Genomic DNA, 17,541 nt, shown 5'->3' on the forward strand with positions numbered 1-17,541 from the left:
AAACATTACAAAGCTCTTGACATATCATATTTCATACATTTGATTCAAGTGGGTTATGAACTCCCACTTTTACCCCGTATACAGATTGCAGAATCACATCGGTTACACATCCACGTTTACATATTGCCATACTAGTGACTATTATATTCTGCTATCTTTCCTATCTTCTACTGTCCCCCCTCCCTTCCCCTCCCATCTTCTCTCTCTACCCCATCTACTGTAGTTCATTTCTCTCCTTGATTTTTTTTCCCTTTCCCCTCACATCCTCTTATATGTAATTTTGTATAACAATGAGGGTCTCCTTCCATTTCCATGCAATTTCCCTTCTCTCTCCCTTTCCCTCCCACCTCTCGTCTCTGTTTAATGTTAATCTTTTTCTCATGCTCTTCCTCCCTGCTCTGTTTTTAGTTGCTCTCCTTATATCAAAGAAGACATTTGGCATTTGTTTTTTTAGGGATTGGCTAGCTTCACTTAGCATAATCTGCTCTAATGTCATCCATTTCCCTGCAAATTCCATGATTTTGTCATTTTTTAGTGCTGAGTAATACTCCATTGTGTATAAATGCCACATTTTTTAAAATCCATTCATCTATTGAAGGGCATCTTTCTTTTTCTTTTCTTTCTTTTTCTTTCTTTCTTGGTCTCACTGAGTTGCTTAGAAACTCACTAAATTGCTGAGGGTGGCTTTGAACTTTCAATCCTTCTGTCTTAAGCCTCCCAAGTTGCTAGATTGCAGGCATATACTCCAGTGGATTTTAAAATACATTTTTAGATGGTTTCATGTTTGCCTTTAGAGCCATGAATGGTGGTACTGGGCCTTCCTGTTTGAGTTCACAGGCAAGTTCTAGAAGTTCATTTTCATGACTATTTGTAACTTGGGAGCTAAATTTGGACTCTACCTTCCAGATAATTGCTCAAATCTTGTCCCTGCTCCTCCCTTTAACCAGTATAGTAAAATAAATTCTAAATAAAGGACTTACTTTCCTTTGAAATGTCCTTTCTGTAATACTTCATTTCCAGACTTTTGGGTTGGAACCTATAGAATACTTTTGCAAAATTGTAAGAAGTCCCCTTCCCTATTTTTTTTTTTAAATAGGGAAATAACTACCAACTCTAATAGGTAACAGGAACTGAGGTGACTCATGGTTGGATGGGCCCAGAGCCTAATTTTGAGCATCTCCTACCTCATTGCTATGCAGAAGGGCAGTAGCTGAGGAAGTTTGCACTGTAGCAGATTGCCTATGGAACTTTGTATTGCCAAGCATTTTCTGGGCAGCATAAGCTTAAATGAGATAAAGATGAAAAGAAAGGTCTTCTGGTAATAAAGATAAAAAGAAAAATTTCTACTCCCTTATGTGGGCACTTTGTTTTATGTAGAGGAAAAACATCAGAAAGAAAAGCAAGCACTATAATCAGATGACCAAGGTCCAAATCCCAGCTCTGCTTACTGTGTGACATCAAACAGGGGCCTTAACCTCGGCATTCTGATGTTCATTTGTAAAATAAACATACACTAAAAAGTAGGTATGTAGTTTAGATAATTATGTTTACTGCCTAGGACTATGTCTGAATAAGAAAATGCTGAATAAATTTTAGCTATTTCTAACACATCTAAGTCTCAGGATACAGAGGATCTCATCTAATGAATCTGAATCATCTTGAGGATCATTAATTTACAAGTAGGCTTCCCACTCACTCTTGGACCCACTTTGTTCTGTTGTCAATAACAGTTGATATCTTCCCTTCCCCTCCCCTCTCTGCCTTATGATTTTAAACATTTTTCACGTTACCTATAGTTCTCCTTAATAATTTATCAAATCTGTAAAACACTCATTATTATTAAGGTCTTTCATAAATGAGTTCATGGCAATCAGAGACTCACTGAATGACGCAAATTAGGGCCAGCCTCCCTCTGAACCAAAACAGTGCTTCTCTCTGTGCAATAGAAACCACAGAACACAAATTGTGTTGGTGGGATTCATGTGACTTTTAATTTATTATTTTACTAATGTCTTACAGCAAATGTGAGGAATAAAGATAGGGATAGGAAGAAAAGTGTCTTTTGAGTTCCTTGAGCTATTGAAGCATGTGCTAGAATAAGGAAGTTCAGTAAACGCATCATGTCCTTGTCACCACAGAGCTCATAATGGAGCTGTGGAACAGGGACAGGGGCAGCTGTAGCTTTGTTGGAAGTAAGCGCTGAGAGTCCTGCATCAAACTTGGCACATGTGGCAGACAGGGCAATGCAGATGCTACATAGTCAGGCGGATGAAAAACTGACCCTCCAGACTACAGTCCAGGAAGTGAGAAGCGATGTGCACACCACTCTGGGGTCTGAGTGTCTCTGCCTTTCCAGCAGGGAAGGGACACCTGCCAACCATGCAGCAGTGAGGCAACTGTGGGGGAAGACTCTTAGAAAAAAAGAGAATGATTTCTTTTTTATGTTTGCTGGTGATGCTGATTGACCAGAAGTGAGATTGTTATTGTTTTTTAACTTTTGGGCAATAGCATTGTGTCCTGGTGATAAAATATCCTCTACTTAGCATTCTTAAAAGGCATAGGAGAGTGAAAGCAAGGCCTCTTTAGGACCTAGACTAGTGAGAAGGGGAACACATGGATTCTAAGGATAAGGGCACAAAAAAGCTAGTTCTATACCACACAGTCTGACACAGATGAGACCTTGGCTTTTTCCATTCTTAGAATACCCACCTCTTTTAACATCCTACTACATCTAAGGTCAGCTTAATCACAGCTTGGGAAAACTATTACTGTATTTCTAAAGTTAAGGTGAAAGCTACATTCTTAATAAAGTGGTTTTTTTTTTCCCCTAATTAAATGGATTTGAATAAGTTCAAAGTCTAACATCTAGAGATTATTTCCATTATTTTGCTTGTTGGGGGGAACCATTAAAATTCATCACTGCCATTTTTTTTTAACCTACAGAAAGTACATGAAATGGACAAGGTAAGTTATTACACAAATCACAGAAATGGTCAACATGCATCTAATTTTATCCATTGAGCAAGAGACCTAAAAGGGGGTAAGTTCTTTTAAGAAAAACCTAAATGTATTCAAAAGGGAAACATACTACACTAGACCTATTTTTTTTCTTTTCTTTTTTTTCCTGGATGGAGGAAAAGGATATGTGGATTTGAAGGGAGTAGGGAAGAAAGTGTCCATTAAATACCTATCATTTGTGACTTAGTTCTGTCAGAGTGGAATTGGGTGTGGACCATTGGTTTATGCAGTGATGTGCACCACCATTTGGCAGTGATCTTATGTTTTAGGAACCTAGAGTAAGATAATATAGCTGGGTACTGGCTTACTGGCTGGGTATAGTAAATATATATGGGGTTTGCTTTTAGCTCACAGCAAATGATGATGATCACAGATTTAGCACCTTAGTTTGTACTTCCTCTGCACCTGAATCATCTATCACTGTGAAGCCTGAGCTTTAGGTGAGAAAGCTGTATTCTTAGATAATTCCTTGTGATTGCTCCAGGACTGCAGTTTACTCCAATCTAAGGGCTAGTTTTCCTATTAGAGAAAGTATTCAACACTAAATAGGATTGAAGCCTTGAAGACATTATGTAGTGGTGACAGGTGTTACGGTTCAGGTATAAGCTGTTTAACAAGTCAAATAGATATTATTCCCTCTTAAGCATTAACTTTTTTTAAGCAACATAATTATATGTTTTGGCTTGAAATGGTGCTTTCTTCTATATTTGACTTCTCCATTTTCTTAGTAGATATTACTGTTTCCTCCAATATTTCTTCAAAACTTTCTCCTATCTGGGAGGTTTTCTTAGAGGCAACCTTAGAAGCCTCCTCCTCCTCTTCCTCTTTCTTAAGTGACAGCCCAGTGGATGAGACTTTGGAGGTTGTAGAACTGAGAATTCTAGGAGGAAGCAGATAACTTGGATTGGGAGGTGGATTCAGCCCTGAAACACTTAATCCACTGGAGCTAAATCTTGTCTCTTCACCTTCCAGCAGTTTCCTGTAAATCCAAGAGAAAAACTCTCAGAAATCAACTTGCATTTTTTTTTTTTTTTATGAAATCAAATTTCCAGTCCTATTTACTTTGGAGAGACTTTAAAGGACATTGCAATTTTGCAATTTCTTCATGGGATTGAGACCAATAATATTGTATTTCAAGGCTCAAAGAGTTGGAGATTTGTACATAGCATTTGTACATACACATACACATATACATGAACATCTTAGCATTAGCTGTCTTTAAAACATCATCAAGGGGTTGAGGTTGTGGCTCAGCGGTACAGCGCTCCCCTAGCACGGGCGAGGCCCTGGGTTCGATCCTCAGCACCACATAAAAATAAATAAATTAGGGGCTGGGATTGTGGCTCAGCGGTAGAGCGCTCGCCTAGCACCTAAGCACCACACAAAAATAAAGGCATTGTGTTGTGTCCATCTACACCTAAAAATATATATATATATATATTTAAAATTAATTAATTAATTAAAGATTGTGTCCAACTACAATTAGAAAATAAATATTAAAAAAATAAATAACAAAATAAAACTTTGTCAAAAGGAAACCTATCAGCTAGGCATGGTGGTGCATGCCTATAATCTCAGTGGTTCAGGAGGCTGAGGCAGGAGGATCAAGAGTTCAAAGCCAGCCTCAGCAACTTACTGAGGCCCTAGGCAACTCAGAGAGACCCTTTCTCTAAATAAAATACAAAATAGGGCTGGGGATATGGCTCAGTGGTTAAGCACCCGTGGGTTCAATTCAATCCTCAGTACTAAGAAAAAAAAGGGAACCTATCCTATTTGTAAATATGTTCCTGAAGGAGAACTTACAACCCACCTTGGCCACCTCACACCCATTTTTTTTTTTTAAGCAATTAGAGTCTTCAAAGCTTTAGAGAGAAGTAATTTTCCTAGTTTAACACTTTTACTGCAACAGATAAGGAGGTGAGAAGTCCACAAAGGAAGGAGGAGAACTGCCTAATTCAGCCTGAACTTGACATCTGTACTTTCTTAATTCATAAAGGTACAAAGTGATAGTCCCAGGTATGCAGAAAGAATTGCTTTAGCCCAGGAACTCAAGGCCAGCCTCAGAAACATAGTGAGACCCCCATCTCAAAACCAAAAATACCAAAAAAAAAAAAAGTACAAAGGGAATGGGACCAGCAATAATAACAGAATAAATGACATTATTCAGACACCAAATTTTTTTTCAGCGTGGCATGAACAGCCCCATTAAAGAGAGGCCCTGCTGGGTGCAGCTGTGTAGCTCAGGAGGCTGAGGCAGGAGGATCACAAGTTCAAAGCCAGCTTCAGTAACTTAGTGAGGCCCTAAACAACAGCAAGACCCCATCTCAAAATAAAAAGATTGGGGAATGGGGCTCAGTGGTAAAGTGCCTTTGGGTTCAATCCCCAGTACTGGAAAAAAAAAAAAAAAAAAAAAAAAAAACGGGGAGAGATCCCAATACCTTGCTTCCCTGAAAACCAGAAACACAAGCTGCTATCCAATACTCTTGGAGCTTTATTTTGAAGTAGAATACAGAGTAAGAAAAAGAGAAAAATGTCCAGACAGATCTGAGGTCAGCTGTGCCATTTACCAAAGCCATGGCTTTGAGCAAGTCACACAGTATGTGGTTGCCTTGATACCTAGGAAAATTTTATGAAGTATCAATATAGTGCCAGGCACATGGTAGTCATTCTGAAAATGGTACTTGCAATTACTTTTTTTTTTTGGCTGTATTAAGGATTAACTTACCGCCTTCTACATATTAGACAAATCCTCTACTACTGAGCATATCCCCAGCATACCTCAAACTTGTGATCCTCCTGCCTCAGCCTCCCAGGCAACCTGGATTACATGTATAATCCCACCATGCCTATCACCATGCTTGGCTTATAATTACCTTTTTTTTTTTTAAAGGTAATGTTCACTTGAATAGGAATACAGGGAGAAACGTTGCCTTTTAGGGCTTTCTGTGTATATAAATTCTATTTTTAAATTTAGAATCTGATGGATTTTTATTTCTGTATACCTCCATTATCCCCTTAAACCCTTGGCAGAGGTATGAAGAATATTCTAAGACTAGTAAGGTAAAGCTGGGATGTACATCCAGGTAGAGGGACAAGGAGCTTAGTTTGCCTGGAAGAAGCCAGTGATGTCCCTTTTCATCCTCCTCCGCTGATCAGAAACCACAGAGACTAGAACCACTTATTTGTGTAGCATTGCCCCTAGGTAAGTATGAGCTTTGCTTGGGTGAGCATGCCCTCTGAAGTACCTGTAAGCTGCTATCTCAATGTCAAGGGCCATTTTGACATTGAGCAAGTCCTGGTATTCCCGAAGGTGGCGTGCCATCTCACTCTTGGTATTCCTCAGATCATTCTCCAGCTGTCCAATGCTATCCTGAAAAGTAACATATCCAAAATATTTAGGGCACAGTTGCTGAAATTCATTGAAATTTCCTGAAGGCAAAGGATTCTCCACCCCCACTACACATTAAAGCCATCTAAGCAACGTATAAAATACTCACATACAGATGTATCTCTCAGCCCAGATTCTGACTCATTTATTCTGGGGTGGGACTCAAGCATTTGCATTTTTTCATAGAGGCTTTCAAGAGATTCAGATGCATGGTGAGGTTTAGGAACTTCTACCCTGAGGCACATGGTACTGAAATAATTTAAAAAAAAAAAAAATATTTATCATCCCTCCATTGCTTGTTGTACTGGTGCTGAGTAACTCCACTATTCATTTCCTTTTCAAAACATGAAGCATCAGGGTAGGAGCTTAGATTCAGGACATTCCAACTGTGTAAAGCACAGAAAGAACAGCCCTCCTTCTCTGCTACCACTCCATGCCTTTGCTTGTCTTGATGGTTTCCTGGAAGTCTGCTACTCAATGACTACTGAAAACTCCTCAGCATGACCTACGTTCTTCCTTTTGCTCCCTGGCTTTTCTTTTGTTCATTGAACATACCAAGTTCATTGCTGTTTCAGGCCCTTTAGGCCTGCAATTTCTTCTGCCTAGAGAGCCATATGTTGGATCTTTACCAATATCTTATGTAAGATTCAGCTCAAAGTTTATCTCCTTAGATAGTTCTTCCTTTGCATTCAATTTAAGTACCCTCCCTTTACCAATCCAGCACATTATCTGACCTCCAGCCAGGGTAGCTCCTAGGCCATGCAGAAACTATGGGCAAATTACAAATATGTACCTTAAAAAGGAGGACAAATTAGAAAAAACTTGAAAGTGGCATCCTGCTTTTCACTCTTCTTATAGGAAATTATCTTGTTTACCAACATCAGTGGTTCTACCTATTAGATGTCAGAGGCACACACCCTCCATCCCAGTTGTGACAACCAAAAATGTAATTAACATGGTGACTGGGATCTTTTCTGTCTAGTTCACCCCTAGAAACTCAGATCCTAGCATAAATACAATGTAAATGCTCAATGAGTGATAGATGAATGAATGAATGATGCTATGTAAGTACTTTTAAAAAAATTTCTGTAGTTGTAGATGAACAGAATGCCTTTATTTTATTTGTTTATTTTTATGCGGTACTGAGGATCGAACCCAGTTCCTCACGCATGCTAGGCAAGTGCTCTGCACTGAGCTACAGTCCCAACCCCATTACTTCTTAAGACCTGAAAAGATGTGATCAAATAGGCCATTAATTCAGCTCCAACTCTGTTGACAGGAAAAACACAGTGATTTTATTTCATAAAAATAATAGAGTTATTTTTATGAAATAGGGATGCAGATGAACAAGTCAGAAACTTCAAGAAAGCCAGTATTGAAGTGGATGATGAAGCAATGATGAAGGGCAGGACTGATCCGTCAGGGGGGTACAAACTTCCAAACCAAGAGAATTTGTAAAAAGAGTTAAAAATCCATGCTACCCACATGTTATATAACTATTAACAGGTATACTGCAAAAGAGAATCTCAACTGACTGATGGGTATAGAACAAAGAATGTTAGATAAGCAGTGGGGGAAATTCAGATAACACTGGACAACGATGCAAGCAAGTCTGCTAGTGATGCATTAGGAGTAAGAATCGCTATTACTATAACAATGGAGAAAGAAGTCTAGGGTGAGGAAAAAAGGAGAAGGGGGGACCGAGGACATTATTATTATGCAAAAGAGCAAGAGAAATGCATTATGAGGAAGAGACGAAGATTTCAGTGGGATCTTTGGCCTACATGTTTGCCCTGGCACTAACATTCAGTGTTAGTTTTCTACATTTTAGTTTCTTCTAACCTTCCATTTCTGCACTTGGCAAATTGTGAATTTTTTTTTAAACAGGGAAAATTACAGTGTTTACTCTTTTCCAAGTTGTTCCAAGAGTCAAGATTCTAGTTTAATCCATCTTACATTAACACATGAGGAGTCTATTACCTGTTAAGTTAGATAATACTCATTAGAATAGCATAGCACATAATAGTCAATGCTAGTGATTTTTGTTATTGTTAATAACACATCATGTGACTTTACTATTTTTTTTTTTTTAATATTTATTTATTTATTTTAGTTCTCGGCGGACACAACATCTTTGTTTGTATGTGGTGCTGAGGATCGAACCCGGGCCGCATGCATGCCAGGCGAGCATGCTACAGCTTAGCCACATCCCCAGCCCCATGACTTTACTATTTTGATGATATGGACAAATTATCATGATTTGTCCCTACAATCTCTTGGGTAATGAAGAAATGAATATAATAGTATACAATATTAATGTATAACAAACTGTACTTTTGGAGAGTGGTTGCATATCTCTTAAAGCATCAAGTTTTTTTTAAAAAATAACAATTTTCAATAGAAACCTTTCTAAAGTGGCTTATACCACTCACAAATAAGATAGTAAACATAATGCAACCTTCTTGGCAATTAAGCATCATGAAAACAATCATTTTTCTATAATTCTGTAATGTCTTTTAGGTATCTCAAGCTATTTCTACCCTAAACAACCCCAAAGATCAGTATCTGAACTCAAATTGCTGCTTATTGGTTTTCTTTGTCCTCAAAGACACCCTGATCTGCTAGCTACTCATTTTTGACAATGCCTGACAACAGTGGTCACCCTTCTCTATCCTGCTGCAGGTTTGAAACCCAAATACAGAAGCATTTTAGAATCACATAAAGAATGATTAGGCTGAGGGCATCAAAGAAGTCAGTTTCATAAAATGTGATGTGGAGATGCTATTTTGTCTTATCAGGTTAATGAGGTCTTTTTTTAAAAAAAAATTGTTAAATAGTTGTGTTTTCTAAATGAAAGATTGCTGGGGAGCTAAGTTGTAGATGGATGAGATTTCTGGAATTTTTTTAAAAATATTTATTTATTAGTTTTAGGTGGATACAATATCTTTATTTTATATTTATATGGTGCTAAGGAACCCTGTGCCTCACGCATGCTAGGTGAGCACTCTACCACTGAGCCACAACCCCAGCCCAGAGATTTCAGGAAGTTTTATGTTATACATTTCACACATCTATTTTGTGGATCAGAATGGACAAAAAGCACAAGTTGGCTTCTTCATGAAGAGGCTAACTGCTGACCATTAATGGCTCATGAACGTGTAGCCCCCTTTGTTTGCACTCTCCTCCCCACACCAGTCTGTGTCTTGCATTGCCCTTCAAAAGCCCTGCCAAGATGGCCTCCAGCTCGAAATCTGAGCAGAGTGCTGCAGTCTGCCCCCTCCCCCAACCACGCAGCTGCTGCTGGCTTAGCCCAAGGGACCCAGAGGCACACCCTATTCCAGCTGAGGTCTCTTTCCACAGTAGCTTAGACAACTGAAGAGCATCTGGCCCAAGGCTGGAAGGATGCAGGTTGGAGGAGGAAAAAGAATGAGCCACACTAGCATCTGCAGTGAAGAGAGACAGTGCAGTGGATTTCATCACTTTTGGGGGCCCCTCAGCCAGATGATTAGCAGTGAATGCAGCACAGTCTGATTGAAAGGGATCATCCAGTTATTGTTCTGCATAATCAATTTAGGTGGTAAGAGAGGAATTTTAAATGTGGTCCACCCATGATGTACTGTCATTCCTTATTCTCACTTTGCTTCAGCTACGTCTTTCTCTTTTTCTTTCTTCTACCACATTTTAAAATCCTGTATTATAAGTAATCTCTTTAAGTTAGTTTACTGGAATATGCGGTTTTGGTGAGTGCACTCCAAAATTAGTTTGAGGACCAATCCTTTCAGTAAAAGGATGCAGCCCTTTTAGTGAAAATGTTTATTTCTTGGCCCGCTGGGAACCACTGACTCCATATGTTTGGGAGTGGGCCCAAGGATCTTTCTAAAAGGCTTTCTGTGTTAGACAATAGTAGGGTCATCTAGATATCCTGTGCAAAAAGCAACAGAAATTACAGCTTTTTTTAAAGCTCCTACTTGACCTTGGTGAGTCACTAGATTTAGGAACTACTGGTTTAAATATTTTTGTAAAGGAGATATCATGGTGGTCCAGATGACAGTAACAGTGAAACAGCTTTTTAAAAAAGACCAAATATACCTTTCTTTTCCCTTGAATTCCAATTTAAGAAATAGATCTATCAAACTATAGATTTATATGCAGCCACTGTCACCTCCATCTCCCTGGGGCCAGACCCTTCCTGCTATTTAATTAGGCTATACTCCAATCTCATATTGGAGAGAAGAAAGCAGACTTGGCTGTTCTCCCTGGAGAGCATTAACCAGCAGTGATCCTGATTGTTCAGCAAGGTCTTTTAAGGAAAGCTTTGGCTTTCTAAGACTGGCCATAGTTCAGGTCTGGGACCCCGAGTACCCTCTAGGAGTGTTTTTATACACAACTGGGACTTTAATGGTAGTGAAGCACAACTGGGACTTTAATGGTAGTGAAGCAACCATGCAGGGATCAAAATTACCCTGTCAAAAATGAACAGGCCTTACACTTTCCATGCAAAGGGTGGCTGCATTTGGCTTTTGAAGACAATGGCCCTAGCTTTTTCTAATCTCTTCTGCCTGGTTCAGACTCTCATCCACTATTGAGTACTTATTTTGTCACCTTGAATCATTTTTTACCCTTTCAAAAGTGTAATAAGTTTTCTCTCCTCAAATAGGCTATCAGCTCTTTGGGGCAAAGAAAACTTGACTTTAATGGGGCCTTCCTGTGTCCCTGAGAGGGTTACCAAGCTTGCAAAGGAAAGTGGGTCTACTACCAATATCTGTAGCAGAAGAGAACAGCTTCTCATTACTGCAGTGAAAGGGGGTGGGGTGGGGTGGGGTGAGAGGGCAGGAAAACAATGGCTGGATCTTACTATGGAAGAGGGAGGCTTTTCACCTTGGTCAGTACTAAGACTGACAGAGAGAACAGTCAGAAGCTTTAGGACTTCTGGATATGTAGGTTAAACTGTGAGCCCCACCCCAACCTTAAATCTCAAAGGGTAGGAAATAGCTCTGTTATCTGAACTCCTCTTCCACACCTATGGGTGGGTCCACTGAGTCTCTGAAGACTACAGCTGTCAGGAACAGCACTGCAGAGCTGCAGATGCTGCAATTTCTGTTGTTTTTTGTTTCTTGCACACCAGGTCGGATGATTCTACTATTGTCTAACATAGAAAGCCTTTTAGAGCAATTAAGCCAGAAAACACTAGCACTGCCTCCTGAATGTAGGGGCTAAAGCAAGCAAACAGAGTACCTGGCAAAGCCTAAGTCAGCTGACAGTTTGGGCTGTTAGCCTTTTTGTACAAATACTTCTTTCCAGAAGACCACCTAGTTTAACCTTTGAGGCTTCTGGAAGAAAACATGAAGTCTCACGAGTCTGATTAATTCACATCATGGCGGGGGGTGGGTTGGGGGGCACATAGTGAAAAGTTCCTGTTACACATTTGAAACAGAATTGAAGTATTTGAGTAATACTATAATACGAAGCTAACCAAACAGTCCAGGCTGGCTTTCTTCTTTTATCAAAAGGAGTTCTTTGTAATGAATAGCAACTACCTGTACATCAATAATTCTTTAACTTCTTACTAAAAATAGTACTTTTAGGATATCATGCTTTTTCTCAGTTCTACTTTATTAATGTTCCCAGACCCTATTAATCTTATCAAATGTAATGTATTCTAACTAGATTATTTCAAGTTTCCAAATTGTGGACATTCTATTCCAAGAACTCTTCATTGTACCTTGAGAATGAACCACATTATTTTGTTCTTTTCTATATTTTTCATTTGCCCTGCATCCTGCCTATGCCCTTTGTAGCCATAAACCTAGAATGTCCTGTGTAGTAAAACTGAAGATGCAGTGGTCTTTGTTGGAAGGAAAGGGCCAATCAATACCTTCACAAGCGCTTATAGGGCAGGAGATGGAAAAAAAAAATGTCGCCTATAACAAAGAAACCATCTCTGTGGTTTAGACGCAAAATTGTTAAGGTAATGATAATTTTCAAGTGGGACCTCACAGCTACTGAGGAGATTTTTTTTAAGTGCCTAGCCATCCATGAAAGTAAAATTTGATGTTGTCCACGAGGTGACCTTTGATTGCAGATAACCAAGACTGGTTTGTTGGTATTGAAAAAAAAAAAAAAAAAAAAAAGAAAGAAATCAAAGCAGTTAATTGCCTAGAGATTCATAACTGGGACACGGGATAGGAGAGACATTGTTTCTAAGATGGGAGGAACACGAGATCAGCACCATGGACAGCGCCCTAGCCTTTTTTTTTTTTTTTCTTTCCGTCTGTTAAGTGGTGTAAAGCTTTCTTTAGTAGCGAATGTCATCAATAGGTCGACTCAAAACAGTGGGGCGGGGGTGTGGGGGAAGGGTAGAGCGGGGTTACTAGCTCAATCACAATCCAGTTCCTCCGTCTCCAATCCGTACTCCTTTGAGGGCAAGAGTCATGAAAATGGGATGGGTCCCTTCCCAGTTGCCAACACTAACTGAAGCACACAAAAAGAATAAAAGAATTAAACAAACAATAAAAGAAGCTGAGGCACAGTCGGGCCCATGGAGAATCTGTTACCTGCCTCTCTTCTACTCTGGAAAGGAGACTGTCCTCCAAGTCGCCAGTATGTATGTGTCCACTTGCTGACGGAAAGGCATGGTTGGATTTTTCGAACTCCAAAGAAGTTTAAGGGCTTCTTTGTTAGAAGGGCCGGGACAGGAACATAATTGAGGGGCTGGGAAGAGAGCTACCTAACAGTTCACAGTGGAGCTTTTTGTTTGCCAGTGCCTCCAGTCGAGGCTCTTCTCTCCACTCCCTTACACTCCCTTGTTTACTATGGCCCCCATTTTACGGGAAGTGCAGGTATGCACGGGAGAGGACAGGTTTTCTCTCCCTCTGCAGCGCTCCGGCCCTTACCTGGTAGCCGGCCACCTCCGCACTGTGCCGCTCCTCCAACTCCAGGATCTGCCTCTCCAAGGATTCATTGGCCCCGCGCAGGCCCTCGATCTCAATGGTGCGTGCCTGTAGCTGGCGCCGATACTCGTGGATCTCCTCGCGACTGGCTCGAATGGCTTCGGTGCTGCGCGCCGCCTGCTCGTTCAGGTTGGCGAACTTGGACTTGTACCACTCCTCGGCTGACTGCAGGTTCTTAGCGGCCAGGGACTCATATTGGGCGCGGATCTCCCTCAGCGCTGAACTCAGGTCTGGTTTGGCCACAGCCACGTCCACCTCAGCCGCGGCCTGCGACGATGCCTGCAGCGTGGCTAGCAGTTCAGCTACCTCTTCATCGTGCACCTGGCGCACGAAGGCCAGCTCGTCCAGCAGCGACTCCACCTTCTTTTCCAAGTCCAGGCGGGCCAGAGTGGCGCCGTCCACGTCGCGCTGCTGTGCCTTCAGGGCGCGTTCGGCGCCTTCGCGCCCGCGGCTCTCTTCTTCGCAGCGCGCCCGCAATCGCTGCACCTCTTCGGCCAGGCCGTCGCGCTCCAGCAGGGCCTGCGCGCGCGCCGAGCTTGCCTCCTCCAGCTGCGCGCGCAGGTCGCGCAGCTCGCGCTGGAAGAGCTCTCCCACGCGCGACGGCTCGGCGTGGCGTTGCCGCAGCGCAGCCAACTCGGCCTCCAGCGCGCGGTTCTGTGTCTCCAGCTGGTGCACCTTCTCGATGAACACCGCGAATCGGTCGTTGAGGCCCTGCAGCTGCTCCTTCTCGTTGGTGCGGATGATCTTGTACTCGTTGGTGCGCGCTGCCGCCTGGCTTAAGTCCAGCCCGTCGGACGCCGGCAGCCGGCGGTAGGCCAGGCCCAAGCCAAGCGACGAGGCCGAGGAGCAGGCGGCCGAGGAGGCCACATTGCAGCGGGACAGTGATTGCGAGCGGAAGCTGCCCGCGCCGCCAGTCCCAGAGAGACGCCCAGAGAGGCGAGAGCTGTCCCCGAACACCTTGCGGTAGGAGGAGGCGGAGCACAGGTAATGCTCCGAACCGAAGCTCATGGTGCCAGGATCAGGGCCTGGAGAGCGGCTGCAGCTGGAGCTACTGAAGACGCTAAAGGTGCGGCAGGCTGGGCGCGGCGGGGCGGTGTGCACCGGGTTTTAAGGCGCGGGGGCTGGGACTACGCGTTGGGGGCGGAGCTCCTGCTTCGGGTCCGGCCTGGAGAGGGAAGGGGGGCATCCGGGAGCGGGGGCGGGGAAGCGCAGTGACTACCGCAGCTGCGCGTGCGAGCAACCTTGGGTGCCCAGGCTGGGCCATCTGCGTAGGAGCCGCCTTAAGATTTCCGCGCCTCAGGGAGAATCGACTGCTTTGGAAGTGCCTGGAGCCAAGAGTGGCCAAACGACCCGGTTTTCTCAGCCAGAAACCACACAGCTCTGTCACTTTTCCAAACCCAGGCCTCTCTTCACCCTTTAACCAACTGGGGGAGTAGGTTTTCTGAGAGGTGTCCCCCATATCTATGTCTACCCCTGAGTTCCCATGGATGAAATCTTTTTTTCTCCAGTAAGAGTGAGAGCCTGAAGGATGAGGCGTTGTCCCCTCTCAGGTGTCTTAGATCTTCCAGGGGAAAAAGTGGGCCTACGTCAGAAAGCATCCCTTCAGCTCTTCAGCTTACAGGGGGAAGATGGGGAAGGGAGAGCAGATCGATAAAGAACGTGAGCCCAAGTTTCAGAGAGTGGAGAGAAGAGGAGGTAGAGTCAGAAAGGGGCCAGGCCTGGAAAAGAAGAAAGCGCTGGGAATTACTGGGCTTCTTTGGTAGGGCTCTAACACAGAACTGGACCACAGGCTGGTGTAAAGGGATAGCAGACTTGTTTTTGTTTTATAAGTTATTACATGTTTTTAAAAAATATTTATTTTTTAGTTGTAGTTGACACAATACCTTTATTCCAATCATTCATTTTTATGTAGTGGTGAGGATCGAACCCAGGGTCCAGCAGGTACTAGGCGAGTGCTCTTTTGAAAATCGGAGGAGCTGGAATGGCTGCTGTGGGTGGATGTGAGGCACCCTTGCTATTTGTGTTAGTGTGTTCTGTTTATCATGCCCCCACCACCACACTCTCCACTGAATCATACCCACCTTCTTAATTCATTACTTTATCTGCCTGAACCTGTAGGCATTTGAAATTTCAGTTTGTGTAAATTAGGTCCTCATGGGCTTTGGAGAGACATTTCCTGGGAGATCTCTTTGGACAAATGAGTTGCCTACAGAGAGATTAAATTCCCAGATTGGGGAAGAGTGTAGGTGATTGAGCTGGCCTTCTTTGCCACACAGTAAGGGAACTCAAAGAATGGGACCTGGAAAGAAGAAGGCTAGGTTATCAGTACTCTCCTTCAAGTTTATAATTATATCATGTTGGGTGTGGATGTGGCTTTGGAGACACAGAAGGAAGACCTTTTCAGTTATATTCCAGAATACCAGACTTAGGGCCTTTTTTGATCTTGAAAGATCTTTTACTTAGAACTACAGGTAAATTGGGGGGGGGGGTATTATCTGGATAATCCACCAAAGGGGGAAAATTAATCTTATGGGGACTTTGGAGAATATCTCTTGGCTTTGTGTTTGATGTAGAAGATTTTTTTTTCTTTTTTCTTTTGGTACCAGGAATTGAGCTCAAGGGAACTCAACAACTGAGCCACATCCTGAGCTCTATTTTGTATTTTATTTAGAGACAGGGTCTCACTGAGTTGCTTAGTGCCACTAAGTCCCGAGGTGCTGGGATTACAGGCATGTGCCACCATGCCTGGCTGATTTAGAAGATCTTAAGGCCCTGATACAACCTGTCCTTCTATGTCCTCATCACTCAATGAAGACCTGAGCAAAAGAGACTCAATTCTGAGGTCTTTGGGCTCAGAAAGACCTGGGAGTGGGCTGAAATATGAAAGAGTGATAACATTACTGAATTATTACTGCCTGCCAGCCATTGTGCCAGCAATTGTGGTTTGTTTTGCCTTATTCTTCAAGGTGGCCCTCACCTCTGTTTTACAAGGAAGACACTGAAGCTTAGGTGCAGTACTCTGCCCAAGGCCACCAGCAAAGGCAAACATGCATTTGCCTTCTTTTCTCACCACATAGTTCTTAGTGCAATGAGAATCTTGAAGTCCCACTAATTTCTTTGTAGCCAGAATAGGGCCAAGAGAGTTTTGGCCCATAACAAATTAGCAAGCTGGTTTGTAATTGAAAGAACATTGGACTCAGAGGTGGTGGGTATGAATTGTGACTTCTGTCCTTATTAAGTGTGTGGGGATAACAACACTCATCTCCCAGGGTCATGAAAGATTGAGTTGATGTACTCAAACATATTTTGTAGGCTGTATGTGTGTGTGTGTGTGTGTATATATAATTATTCTTATCATTGTCTTCTTTCTAGTTAAAGGATACTTCTTCATGTCCACCACTGGTTCTGAGTCAGGTGTGGTAAGAGGATTACAAGAAACTATCCACTACACCTTGCACAGGCCTCCAGGTTGCCCCTTGTGAGACAGCATACAGCCAACATTGACTGTGTGTGGTATCACCAGCTTGCATGAGTGGGGCAAATGGAAACAACACAGATAATTAGGAGATCTTTCTTCTGGGCCATGGTTCCAATCTCATTTCAATAATGTTATTCAGGACTACCAAAAGCCATTAACATGTCCTGGTTGGAATTCCATCTTTCTTTTCCTTTCCATTCTCTAATAAAAGCTGTAACTCCTCCGCACAAGACAAAACATATACAGAGCAGAAGAAAGAAAAGCAAAAGGCCTAAATAATCTAATGAAGTGGCAGTGGCCCTGGGAAGTCTACCGGTGGGCTGCATTTTCTCAACAGCTTACTTGAGCTTTTCTCCCCTTTCTTAGCATCCCACTCAAAGACCCAATTGTTTGACTTTAATAATCTTAACACACAAAGCTATCCTACGAAGGATTTTGGCTGAATCTCAAGCCGTAACTCCTTCCAGCTGGCCAGGTTTCCTGAGGGAGTCCCCTGGCCATGCCAGGACTGTGTCTTCTCTTTCCTCTGGTGTCACACTCAGGCCTAAAGACACATTAGTCAATTGTCCCCAGTTCTCCCTCATGCCGCATCCTCCACAGTCCCTCTGTGGCATTTGGCAGTGCTAATCATTCTCCTTGGCTTCAAGGACTCGATTCTTGGTTCTCTGCTTTTCTTTCCATGAACTTTGCTTTTTAGATATTAGATC

The 17,541-nt window shown here is 42.5% G+C and overlaps 1 protein-coding gene across 1 annotated transcript; it reads right to left on the bottom strand.

Moving 5' to 3' along the window:
- Positions 1-1,977: 1,977 nt before the first annotated feature.
- Positions 1,978-14,417, bottom strand: Ina (internexin neuronal intermediate filament protein alpha). The gene is made up of 3 exons (XM_027930404.2): positions 13,300-14,417; positions 6,264-6,388; positions 1,978-3,997 (listed from the first exon to the last, which is right to left on the bottom strand). Exons 1-3 carry the CDS (start codon positions 14,362-14,364, stop codon positions 3,688-3,690), a joined length of 1,500 nt encoding a protein of 499 aa, XP_027786205.1. The 5' UTR covers positions 14,365-14,417; the 3' UTR covers positions 1,978-3,687.
- Between the last annotated feature and the right edge of the window lie 3,124 nt (positions 14,418-17,541).

This window comes from Marmota flaviventris, chromosome 4, assembly GCF_047511675.1.
Source record: "Marmota flaviventris isolate mMarFla1 chromosome 4, mMarFla1.hap1, whole genome shotgun sequence".
Taxonomy (NCBI): domain Eukaryota; kingdom Metazoa; phylum Chordata; class Mammalia; order Rodentia; family Sciuridae; genus Marmota; species Marmota flaviventris.